Source organism: Coturnix japonica, chromosome 21, assembly GCF_054131305.1.
Source record: "Coturnix japonica strain WE chromosome 21, WE-NBRP24, whole genome shotgun sequence".
In the NCBI taxonomy this organism is placed as follows: Eukaryota; Metazoa; Chordata; class Aves; order Galliformes; family Phasianidae; genus Coturnix; species Coturnix japonica.
Window position 1 is genome coordinate 5,364,708 of NC_140683.1, and position 12,646 is coordinate 5,377,353.

General features: G+C 47.7%; 1 protein-coding gene across 6 annotated transcripts in view; it reads right to left on the reverse strand.

Moving 5' to 3' along the window:
* The window catches only part of COL5A1 (collagen type V alpha 1 chain), a 120,935-nt gene that overhangs the window by 43,096 nt on the left and 65,193 nt on the right, over positions 1-12,646 (reverse strand). For all 6 annotated transcript variants that reach the window (XM_015879297.3, XM_015879296.3, XM_085520907.1 and 3 more), the window contains exons 13-23: positions 11,425-11,517; positions 8,943-8,999; positions 8,758-8,811; positions 8,447-8,500; positions 7,650-7,703; positions 6,320-6,373; positions 5,574-5,627; positions 4,210-4,254; positions 2,186-2,239; positions 1,083-1,127; positions 564-617 (exon numbers count right to left, since the gene is read on the reverse strand). In XM_015879297.3, coding sequence (XP_015734783.2) covers positions 564-617; positions 1,083-1,127; positions 2,186-2,239; positions 4,210-4,254; positions 5,574-5,627; positions 6,320-6,373; positions 7,650-7,703; positions 8,447-8,500; positions 8,758-8,811; positions 8,943-8,999; positions 11,425-11,517 — 618 coding nt within the window. The remainder of the gene's footprint in view (positions 1-563; positions 618-1,082; positions 1,128-2,185; positions 2,240-4,209; positions 4,255-5,573; positions 5,628-6,319; positions 6,374-7,649; positions 7,704-8,446; positions 8,501-8,757; positions 8,812-8,942; positions 9,000-11,424; positions 11,518-12,646) is intronic.

Consider the following 12,646-nt stretch of genomic DNA (forward strand, 5'->3'; position numbering starts at 1 on the left):
AAAAAAACTCGGGTCAGTAAGGAACAAGCTATTCGTTCCAAATGCATTTTGGCAGTGCTTCAGCTGAGCATCATTCCAGTGCCTGCGATGGCTGGGGACTTCCCTGGCTCCATTCATTCTCAAAACGTCTTGTGAGGGATGATAAAGTTTTGCTTTGGAATAGCCCCTGGAGAGCTGCCCTGCTTTGTGCTTTGTCCCCCATGGTGGGAATGGGGATGCTCTGAGGAGTGAGAAGTGCCCAGAGGGCTTATGATGGGACTTGGATATCTGCATCACTGATATGGCACCCAGTGACCCAACCATGGGATGCTGGAAGTCATGAATGACCTACACAATGTGACTCAATCAAAGAAGCTGCTTGGACCTGGGCTTGGCTTTGCATCACAGCTGGGAACCAGCGGTATCTGAATCTGGGAGCACTTGCAGGAAGATTCTGGACCATCAATGTACATCACCCCAATTCCCAGCAGATCTTTTTGCTGGTCCCTCCATTGGCTGCTGAGCAAAACATGCCAAGAATCAGCATCTCTCTGTGCTACCAATAGAAAAAGTTTCCCTCTTACCTGAGCACCCGGGTTGCCCTGCTGGCCTGGAGGTCCCGGCTCACCCTGGGGACCCTGTGAGGAGGCAACAGCAGAGCTGAAAGCAGGAAAAGAAGGAGCAGAGCCACCAGTTCCTGCCTGGCACCAGTCCTCTCATAGCATCCTGAGCCTCTAATCTGCAGGAGTCCATTTCATCCCAGCAGTGTGATGTATGAGACATATAAAGATCCATCCATCCCCCCCCCCCATCATTTAAGCTACAGCACTTCGATATTCATTAGAACAGCACACATCTCGATGAGAACATTTGATCTTTCATGGGGAAATAATGTGTAATTCCATCGGAAATTATAATAAATTAACAACCATTTGCTGTAGGAAGATACTCTCAGTGGTTTTCACAGGCTCTGATAGGAGTCTAGACCAGACTAAAAACCAATTAGCAAATCTAATTGAATAGAGTACATTTCACATTTTGCATACACACACTCTCTCTATGCAACGCCTGAACTGTCTGTAAAATGGGCAGCAAGAACTTACCACGTTCCCTTTGGGACCAGTTTGTCCATCCATGCCGGCCACACCCTGGGAAAGGATTTAAGAAACAGCATGAAGAAAATATCTGCCTGTTTTGTACCACAAAAGCAGGGAAAAATGCAATAAAAACAAGAAAACATCAGGAGGCCCTTTGGACTGCATGGAAACGGAACCATTCACTATTTGGTCAAATAGCCAATCCTGTGATATTGCACTTAAATTTACACTTTAAAAGTCTTTTTGGTCTTTTCCCACTGGCTTAACCTTCCTCAAAAGCAGAATCAGCACCTGATTGATGACCCCCAGCTGGATTGCTTCCAGCAGCGGCACAGCCTGGACACAAAAGGGGTCATGAGCTTCCTAAGCATCTCCAGCAAGGTCTATATGGCCAAGTGCAGACCTTGGGATGGGGTTTCTGCTTTCACCACTTTGCTCCAGGGCAAGTTGGCTTATCCATTCCTAACAGCATGCTCATGGGAAGACCTGGCAGTTTCGGAGTGGATCTTCAACCCACACTGAATTTCAGCAGGACTATAGTTCAAAGTGAAGATATCTTCATGTCCCGGGAGGGTTTAAGGACCTCCTAACACTCACTATTAAAGCACTGACCCCTTCAGCTCTTGCAGCAGCACAGGGTTCAGCTCTTAAGTCTGGGGACTTCAGTGAGCTGCAGTGATTTGCAGAACGAGCCCTTACATCAACACTTCCCTGGCCAGCAGGGCACAGCAGATAAGGTGACTGCCTCCTGCAAAACTAACTGCACATTCCTGCCTTGGCTTTTACCCAGAATGTGAACAAACCACTCTAAAGGCTCAACAGCCCTCAGGCAAAAGTTAATAGCACAAGGCACTGTGTTAATAGCTCTCATTCTTCTCCTTTCACCATGAGCTAGGTATTAATTTCTACTCAAGTGGGCCAAGCCCTGAGCTGCCTTACATAGGTGAGACAGCACAGAAAACAGGGCAGAATACAGCCTTTTTTGCAATGCTTCTTCACGTGGCACAGATGTACACAGTTACACAGGTGTGTTATGTGCTCAAATGATGGATGGGCATAGGGTGGTGTTGCTGAGATGCCCAAGGAAGGAAGCAGCCCTGGGAACTTACCGGTGGCCCTGGTGGTCCTGGTGGCCCCTTGGGTCCAAGCAGTCCTCGGGGACCCTAGGGAGAAAACATGCATGGTCAGTGCTCCCCATGCTACCCCAGCAAGCATCACACTGCCCAGCACAGCCTCAGGGCTGGCCACTGCTTTTGCACTAACAGCATCATTCTGTGCTTCAAAACCAGTAAGAGTGCGAGCACCCTTGAAGTGCTTTTGGAAAGATAAATAATATGCATGCAGACCTTTCTGTTTTGGATTGGAAAAAGGCCAATTTCAGCCACTTCTTTTTTTTTTTAATAAATAATTTAATCATGTTCCTGGATTACCCTGTAACGAGCACAGTGATGCAGAATACATTGCAGCCAAGACATTCTAGCTGGAGAGCGTGATGAAAAATGAACCGATTCCACTAATGGATCATTAGGGTTAGCATTTCCAAATTGCTCCAGATTTAATTTTAATCATTGACAATCTGTACAACCCAGCAAAGCTGGAAAAGGTTTTCAGCCTGCAGCACAAATGTACATTTTCAAAAGGCCTTTGGTTCTTCAGCTACAACTGCTTATCGTGGTGCTTTCCTTCCAGTTTCAGCTTCCTCACCAGCATCACACCTTCAGGGAAATTCAGGGACATATGAGAACTGCATGGCAAGAGAACTGTCTCAATTTGAGAAGGTAAACTCAACAATGAATGCTTCAGTTTACCAAGACTGACTTTGCAGAGCACACCTGGCAGCTCCTCTACCTGGTGGCTGTGCGGCCAATAAGAAGCTTTGGTAGGCAGCCCCTTCCCAGGGGTCCTTCCATGCTGCTCTGATGCTGATACAAACCAGCTCTGGGAATGGAAGGCCCATCACTGGTTTTATTTCCCATTATATTTGGGAATATTCTTTTTTGGCTTAGAGAAGATAGAAACAAGCAGATACAGGATATATACTTAGGACCAAAAAGTTTCTCGTAGTGCAATTAAAACCTCTCCTCTGGCCATCACAGATATCTTTTTCTTGTGTTACTGCTATAAAGATCAACTTCTCTGCATGTGTTATCAGCATTTAACTTCCCCTTTTGTTACCCTGTTACCTTAGCACATAAATGCTTTTAAGAAGTTAATAACACATAAGTTATTGCTGAGGCTTGTGCTGAGCAGATAGCTGGGTTGATTAATCTTCCCCAGAAGTTAATCAGACATCTTGTCTGTAATTTAGTTCCAACGAGCCCATAAATGCCAAGCCTTCCTTTCCCACGTGAAGCGTGTCCAGCACTTCCATCAATTACTCTTGGGCCACCACGCTGGGCCTTACAACAACAAAATAAGACACCTTGAAATCAAAGCTGATGGCCAACGGCAGATGGTGAATGTTCTTTATATAATGAAGGAAATGCATTTTGGATATAACAAGCAGCCAACAACGGCATTACAGACTAAAGTCTACAGCCAGCCAGAGTTTATTACTGCCAGTATCACCACAAACATTTGGTTCTTGAGGCAGAAAATGCTTTCTGAGTCTGAAACTGAAAACTCAACTGTTGCTTTTTGGTGGGATATTCTGACAACACAGTGAGCTGCAGCTCCATGCAAGTTGAACAGAGCATCAGCCCATTGGTCCCAGGGGTGCTAGAATCACACTAAGATGCAGTCCCAGTTTGCACCCACAAAACCCCACATTTCACATACATCCTTTGCTCCTCACCCCACCTAATTGACTCCTAAATAACCCAGAAGGATACAGGTAGGAAAAATGAGATTGACCTAAGCCAGGTTTAAGTTTAGCCACTGAGCAAACAAGATTTCACTCATCAGAAACCAAAACTCAGAAATGACTGCGTTTCTACAGCGGCCGGAGTGAGAAAAGAGGAGCAGCCATTAGGGCAGACCCTCTGAGAGTACACTTGTGTCTTCAAGCCAGGGAAGCTCAATCCTGGCAGGACCTCAGGGGTCCTCAGCACCTGAAGAGCTGCCCCATGGGACCCCTAAGTGCCACGATCATACCCAGCCCCCTGCCCAGCATCCTGCAGAAGGAGATACTCACAGGTTCTCCGGGCAGCCCTCTGGGTCCAACTTCTCCATCATCCCCCTGCATGGCAGCAAAGGCACAGAGAGACAGAGCACAGCAGTTATATTTCAGTCACATCACAGGTGTTTCATTCTTGTTAAATAATAATCACACTGAAAAGCAGCTTCCCCGGAGCAAGGAAAGGGTAGCCGTGCATAAGGGAGGCCTCGTAAGCCGCGAGACTAATACTGCGTGTGCAGAATTTACCAAGGATTAGAAATGCTGTAAGGATACTTCATAATTCATGTCGGTGTTTATAAGGATGGATTTTGCTAACAGACAAGATACTGTAGGAACAATTCAGGGCATGTGAGTCAATAACCACAAGATTTAGTACTTAACAGAGTGGGAAGCCAGCATGGGAACGCTGTCCTAGGATCTGATGGAGCCAGATTAACCCATTGGCTCCTCAGATAAACCAGAGGGGTCGTTTCTCATCTCCCTACACTCACTCCCTCTGCTGATGCTTACTGGGGAGAACTGGACATAGATTCAAGTCACCTTTAAACCATCAAAAACACCCCTAGGGACACCACGTCAGACCCACCTCACTCATTCTTAGGCAATCAGCCCTAGCCAGCACTTGTAAACTCTCCTCTGCTGCCAATAAAATACATTCTATCATACCCAGCTAACGTCCTCTGAGCTTCTCTGCCTCTTACACGGTTCTTTTTCACTTTAGGCTCTTCCTCTCTTAAAAGACACGTTAGGTATTTTCAACTTCAAAGCATTGCACATCCACAACAAATTAATCCTCCCAACTTTGTGGCGAGGGAGGTGTTGTTATCTGTGTTTTACAGAGGTAACAAATAGCCAAAGGTGGAAAGAGAACATTGTGGAGTGGGATTAGAGCCTGGGAAATCCATACTCACCCCTCCAATTAAACCACACATATCTCTGAGCTATACATTTGCAATCTCTCCTCTTGCACCAGACCTGTAGTCACTTAGTCTGAGCTTTGCTAAAGGCCTTCTGATTATTGACTACACAGTGTTAAGGCAGCAAACAATTTCATCTTTGCCTCCCACATCTGTCTGCAATTTCTTGCTACAATTTACTCCACCTTAGAAAACAAGCAGCACAGCCAGACGATGGAAATGGTATTTTTTTTTCCTGACAAAACCAGAGCTTTCTGAGCAGACCTTTAGAAAACACATTCCTCACAATGTTTCCTCCCACCAATGCTCTGCTCCCGCTATGCATGAGGTGATGTGCTGCACTCGATGGCAACGTACTCAGTGCTGGCTCCCACCACGTGTCTGCCTGGCATCACATCTGCTTCTTCTTTGCAGGGCTTAGTTATGAATTCAAGGGACCGCTGTGTCGAGATATAAACTTACCCTCTCCCCGTCCTCTCCGGGTGCCCCTGGGGGGCCATGGGGACCTGGCTCACCCTACAAAGGAAAGGCAGAAAAAACCTCAGAGGAGGAAGACACAGCTCTAGCAATGGAAGATATTGGGTAGCACTGAGAAACCTGATGCTAGGCTTGACTGTTGTGTCTGCACCACGTGCTGAGGATGCTTGTACCCTTGCATTCCCTTCTCCCTGCTCTCTCTGAACATACTCAGTGCCACACACGGGCTCCAGCAACTTCAGTAGAGTGCAAATGGGGCTCTGCACGCAGCCAGACCATCTTCCAAGGTGTGTTGGCTGCTCCATTTCTGGCTGATGAAGCATCTCTCTCAGGCATTGTCTTCCCTTTCCTATGCAGCTTGCAACCTCTGCTGCTCAAGCACTCGCCTTCTTTATAAAGCACTGTCTGCTCCCTCTGGGGAGAGGAGGCATGAACAAACCTGCCGAAATAACAAGCTTCTTGCTTTTTTCCCCATCGCTTAATTATAAGCCAAAGAGAAGGATCCCATTTTATCGCTGGCAGTTCCCATCCACAACAGCACATGCTTTGCCTCTTATTTTTTTACCCTCTGTTTTGTTAGAGTGATTTCTGCCCCCACTTTCAGGCAGCCCCAGATGGGTGTCACAACTTCCAGCACTCTCCAATAGGACACTCGTGTCCCCAGTGCTGTTGCCCTCCTGCCAATGTTTCCTTACAGACTGCAGCCAGAAGACAAGTGGGAGAGAACTCACCCTGTTCCCCTTCTCACCAGGCAAACCAGCCAAGCCATCAAACCCTCGGTCACCCTAGAAGAAAAACCAGGTTAATGCACGTTTCCCCCCTGCTCTCGAATGAACACCTTTCTGATTTGTTTCCTTTCTGTGTCAAGGAGGGATCGATTTTCTCTGTCAGACATTTGGCTTTCACCTCCCATCAGACTGGCGATGATTTCACAGTTACAGATTGAATAAAGGAAAGAGGAACAAGCTGAAATAAAGCCATTTTGCCTCTCCCCTCTTCCTCCAGCACCTACTTATTTATTAGTTTTTCCACGTGGATTTTGGAGCCTATCTATCATTGAAATCATCTCACTCCCAGACATGCTCTTCCAGTCCAAGGAGACTGATGTATAAACAAACAAACTCTGGGAACTGTCTTAATGCAGCCAGGCTCAGAAGGCAGATCTGCTTCACCCTATAAGGAGCACAGTAGGCTGGTGGACTCAGTGCCTGCACACAGATGCTGCCACAAAAGGGGTGACCCCATGGATCTGTAACCAGTCACTCCTTTGTCTTCCCCAGGTTGTGGGACATTGCTCTGTCTCTGCACACAGCACTGTTAGCTCGTTTCCAGCCCTGCTCGTTATTCTGTTTTCCCTTCTTCCCTGGTATCCACTCCTTTGGGGGCAGTCGATGCTCATTAAAGCACTTTACTGGATAAATGATTCGCAGTCTCCTGTCTCTGTATCAAAACCCCCCATCTATTCCAGCTTTAAGTACCTACATAATAAAGTACTTAAACCTTTAATACACGATTCCCCGAGCAAACTTTCCCTGCATTCATTTTCAGTGGAACAGCTCCTCTCTTGCTGGATAATACCAACAGATCTCAGCTGAATGAAAGGATTTTGTCTCAGATATAAATACAGCACATTAAAATTCCTCACCACGCCTTCTACATTTTCTCACCCAGTTATTAGGTATCTTTTTTTTTTTCTTTGGTAGTTATATTTCAGGATATTTCCTACTGCTCATTCATGTTTGTTTTTCGTAATTAGGATTCCAAAGTATTTGTTCTACAACTGCAGCCAAGGGAGCGTGTTTCATTCTTAAGAGGATCCAGCAATTTAATAAAGTTACATCCAAAAAAAGAAAGAAAAGGCAATCTGTTGCTCTTCTGCTTTATAACTGTGTGCTTAATTTCCCTCAGCTCTCAAATGCAGAGCCCACATCTTCATAGGTGTCCTGAGACTGCTCCAACCACCTCCTCCAAGCAAGGTGGGCTCCCCCTGCTAAGGGCCCTTCTGTTCCTGCTTGCTACAAGAGATGCACGTTCCCAAAGCACACAGACACACGATGTTACCTTTGGTCCTGTCTGCCCTGGCATTCCCCGAGCGCCATCGCTGCCAGCTCGTCCCTGCAGGAGAGGAAAGAAAAGTCAAATGCAAAGCGTGAGGCAGGGCAGCGGGGACATCTGCTCTTCGGTTGGCAGATCAGGGAGCTTCTGTTGAAGCCACAGCTCTCTGCTTGGGCAGAAGCAGACTTTGGTAAAGGGGAAACACTGTTCTGCCCTTGAAGCTCAAGGCTGGTGCTAACCAGGGGCTGGGTTCACTGCATGGGTGTTGGGAGGCAGTCTGCAACTCTGGTTGGAATAAATGACCTTCCAGTACATTGTAAGAAATGTCGGTGCTGATGTCCATGAATCAGAATGAGATAAAGGTTTATTAAAGGCTTTCTCATTTCTTCCTCCAATAAGTCGACACAAAGAGCCTGAGGGCTGCCTAAATTTTGCATTTGTGCCATGGGGACACCAACAGAACAAGTCAGCACCACTTTGACTGATTCCCAAACCCTGCAGGGGCTGGGACCTCATGCCCTGCAAATACGGGACTGCTCAAAGCAGCAAACAGCACTCCTGCACTTCCCATCCCAGCACTGCAAAGCCAAAACCTGAGGACAAGAGCTCTGGAAGCATGGCCACGCAGCTCTCCCAGCACCCCTCCTCCCCCCGCATCCTGAGCTCCCATCCCCACGTCAGTCTGCCCAGATGGACCGAAAGGGCCTGGAGCAGCCCTGCTGGCCGTCAGCCTGCTCTTATGCAATGCTCTCAGAGCTCAGGAATTGCTTGGCAGTGGGATGGAGTGCTCCCGGGACACTCACCCTGCGGCCAGGCTTCCCCGCCGGGCCGGGAGGGCCCTGGATGCCTCGTGGACCCTGCAATGCGGGGAGAAGAAAGAAAGAAATGCTGTCAGGCAAAAGCATGACAGATGGAACCTGTGCTGGTCTGAGCAGCTGCTCTATAGTATTTACACGGCCACCCACACCTCATCTCTTTCCCAGCCACGTTTGTAGCAAGAGAACAGTTGGGACTGAGAGCACAACAAGAGGCTCGGTGTGAACCTGCTGTGCCCACACTGCCCTCCAAGCACACATCTCCAAGTCCCCTCACCCCCCTACCCTTCCATACACACCTGAGGTCCCATTTCTCCAGCTTCACCCTTCAATCCTCCACTGCCTGGGGGTCCCTATGGACACAGAAAAGGATCCGTTGCATTTGGTCCCAACAGAGGGAAGACCCAAAGGTTGTTAAGGAGGAGGCATCCATGCAGGTAACAACTGAGAGCATCTGCTGTGCCAGAATTGCTTTGTCACTCACCATGGGGCCGGGCCGCCCAGTCAGACCCATTGGACCTGCTGGTCCTCTCAGCGCCAGCTGCAACAGAAAGAAAACCATTGCTTTAGTTGTGTCCTTTGCTTTGCCATTGCTTTGCTACAATGGCACAAAGCCATTGCCATGCCATGAGCTGGGTTGTGCATTCTCTCCACTCCCTGAGAAGCACAAATCCTTGCATCAGTTTCCACCACCTTAATGAATTTACTCCAGAGTGTACCCTGTAATGTCAATTAACTCCTTCCTGCATCCATAAATGGGCCAAGCCCACAGTCACATGTAATATCTCACAAACAGAACAACTCTATTTCCAATGCTGGGGGCTTTAGCTTGATAAGGGGTCATGCAACCAGGCCTTAGGACAGCAGTTTCCATGGTGGGTAATGGGGATGTCTATGCATTGTAACATCACCGGGCACTGTGCTCTCTCATGACAATTCATCACTTCATAAGAGTTGTAATTATCTGTGCTCTCCAGCAATTAAAATCTACCCATGATTGAACTTGAAAGTGCTTAAATATTGCAATAAACGTGGGATTATGTGGCACCATTTCGCAACTCCCCTTTACAAGGGAGCTGCTCAGAAACACTGCTGGCTCAGACAACGCTCGGTGACTACTGAAAGCCAAATGGAAGGGAATAAATCAACCCAATGATGCAATTAACAACAACAAGAAGAGGAAGGAGATGAACTTCCCCTACTGGACTCCTTTCTCATCTCTGCCACAGCCTATCATTTCCCCTTGAGAAATGCCTTTTATCTCCCTATCCGCCTATGGTATCAGGGATTTCAGCTGAACTCATCTGATGATGGGTTGATGCTAGCCAAGAAATGGATCTTTTTCTTTGCAGAAATATTCAGCTTGTCTTGCACAGCTCTCAGCTCACACAGGATTTGGGCTGTTCTTTTTTTTTAAGCAAACCTTTATCCAAAAGTGGTTAACAAAATAAAACAGAGGAAAAGAGACTTTTCTTTGTCTGTGTATGTGTGTGTGTTGGGGAGGGGGCACTTTGTTTGTAAGGCAGAAAATAACCCAAGAGCAACACAAAAATGGGCTCTGAGAAAGCAGATGCTCCCCGTGAAACATTTGTCTGGTCAAAAAGTCCATTTGCCAGCAAAATAAATACTGGAGAAAGAACTGCAGGCAGCCTGGAAATTAAGAGTGACGAGGTAACACAAGAATCATAATCCACCAATGTTACTCTCAGAGGAAGGTTAATGGATAGGAAAATGCAGCGGCTGGTGGCGTCAGGGCCCTGTGCTCTGCCTGAGCATGTGAAAAATTGAACTCCTCAGATAGAGGAGAGCTGGATGGAAAGCAAAATAGCCCCAGCTGAGCTCAAGTCCTCATTATAAGCCTGAAAGAGGGAAGTGTCACCCTGCTGGTTGGTGATCCCAATGGACTTGATTCCACTCAGAGGTGAAAGGGATTGGTTTTTCAGTCCATTGCAGCAGCTGAAGTGAACGCAAGCTGCTGGGAACAGCAGGCTGATGGCATTCAGGGCAGAGGAGCACAGGGAAGCCTATAGTGACTGCATTTGGCTGCAAGAGGAGCAAAGCACCCATGGCTGCATCCCTCTGCTTACAGCCTGCCTAAACCATCGTGCATCTTCCCCTTGGCTGCTCACAGCCTGGATGGGACTGGAGCAAATACAGCAGCAATGTGCTTACAGAGGGGTGCCTACACGTTGCTTTCAGCTGTAATTGTGCCAGCTGCTTTTCTGCTTTTAACAAGCTAATGATCAAAAGTAACCTCAGAGAAGCACGCATGAAAGGGAAGATTCAAAGCTGTACCAGCTAGAAATGAAGTCTTGTTTTGAAGAGATGAGTATGTACAGCCTGATACGCTGACATACCCATCCAGCCACAGAACAGGAATTGTACTGGGAACGTGCATGGCCGATCTCGTTTCACCAGTCAGCTTAAATAATAAACATTGCTGGGGATTATTTGATCATCAATCAGTAAGGTCATCTGAGGGGAAAAAAACCCCACATTGCATGGATATCCATCACACAATTTCAAATGAACACATGAAAGGAAATAGCGAGCTGCCTGCTGAGATTCATGGGGCTGGGAACAGCTTACATCTGTGACATACATTCAATTATTGAGCGAGACTTGCTGGAAAAAGAAAACGAAAGAAAGAAATCCCCTACAGCATTTACTGCAGCTTTTCATATAGACTCTCTAAACTGTCAGCAGAAGCAGTGAATGCTACAGCAGGGACTGCTATGTCTCCTGGCATCAGCAGAAGGCCCACTCCTGGCTCTGCAGATAATGAAAGACTGAGGTTTAAGCCCAAGCCATGCAGGCATCACCACCTCAAGCCATGTGGCCATCCCATCTCAGTCAAGCTGAGAGGCTGCTACCACCCTGGATGGTGAAAGCATGCAGACAAGTGCTCTATCCAATTGGTCCTCCATTTCAGTGGGTTTCAATAGACCCCCCTTTCATGCACTTACCCTCGCCTGCTGCAGGATGGCCTGGGCTTGGGCCTCCTGGGCAGAAACCATGGGTCCTTTGGAGCCAGCATCTCCTCCTCCACTGAAGCGGAACTGGTGGGAACAAGGTAGAGCACAGGTCACTGCTTGCTGTCACTCCATGGAAGCATTGCTCCTACACAGCTCTGTTCAGCACGACTGACCCAAACCCACCGCTGTCCTTGCTGCCCCATTAACCATAGTACTCTCAGGTCACACCAGCTGTTTCCTACCAACACACCCATGCAGCAAATTCTGCTGGTTCAAAGCAGCGCACCACAGGAGGGCCTGTGGGCTTTGCACTGCAAAGACCTCACACAGCACAGCTCCAAACAGTTCTCCCAGGCTTGGTGCTCCCTATGTAGATGCCAGGAGACCCCTGGGGATGGAGACAGGGTCAGGTCAGGATGCTGGGCTGCATTTCCCACTGCATTTCCATGCAGTATTGCCTGCTTGCCACAGGACAGAGGCTGTTTTCCCATGTGTGGCTGCATACTTCAGAGAACAGAACTCGTCCCAATGTTCAAACCACAGCCCCTCATCACACAAAGGACTTTTAAAGCAGAAAGCATTAGCTTTTTATTTTCCTGAACTTGAAAGAGTTTACTGTATTCTTCTGCTTCTTCCACCCCCAAGGGCTACAAACCCACCCTCTGGGACACACATCCTCCTCCTCCTTTGGCTACACATATCCTTGGGGCTTTGCAGGAGGGACTGCAGAGCACAGAACCTCCCTGGACTGCTCCTTCACCTCTATTTCACCTCAGCTCCGTGCCTGCTTGGCACTAGGTGTACGACCACACAAACTTGGCAAACAGGTTCAAAGAAACAATTTATAGGCCTACGATTGCTTACCATCGGGGCCAACAAATGCATTGTAATGGCCAGCTGAGCTCCATGTCGAGCGCTTGGCCTGGGCTCTCCTCGGCACCCTGCCAGTATCCTACATGCATATCACCCCACGATTTGGAGCCTGTACAAGAGTGCTGCGGTTTTTCACTCAAAGCTCTTTCCCTTTGGTACCTAACCACTTCTTTCCAACAGCTGGTTTCCTCAGGGAAACCTCACATCAAAGCAGACACAAAATATAACCGCTCGTTTTGTGTCCCAGGACCAAGAAAGCTGACTTGTTGCTAGATAGCTTCGTGTAAGGGAAAAGGACATACAAATTAACCCCTGGTCACCAAAAAAGAGCAGTTAATTC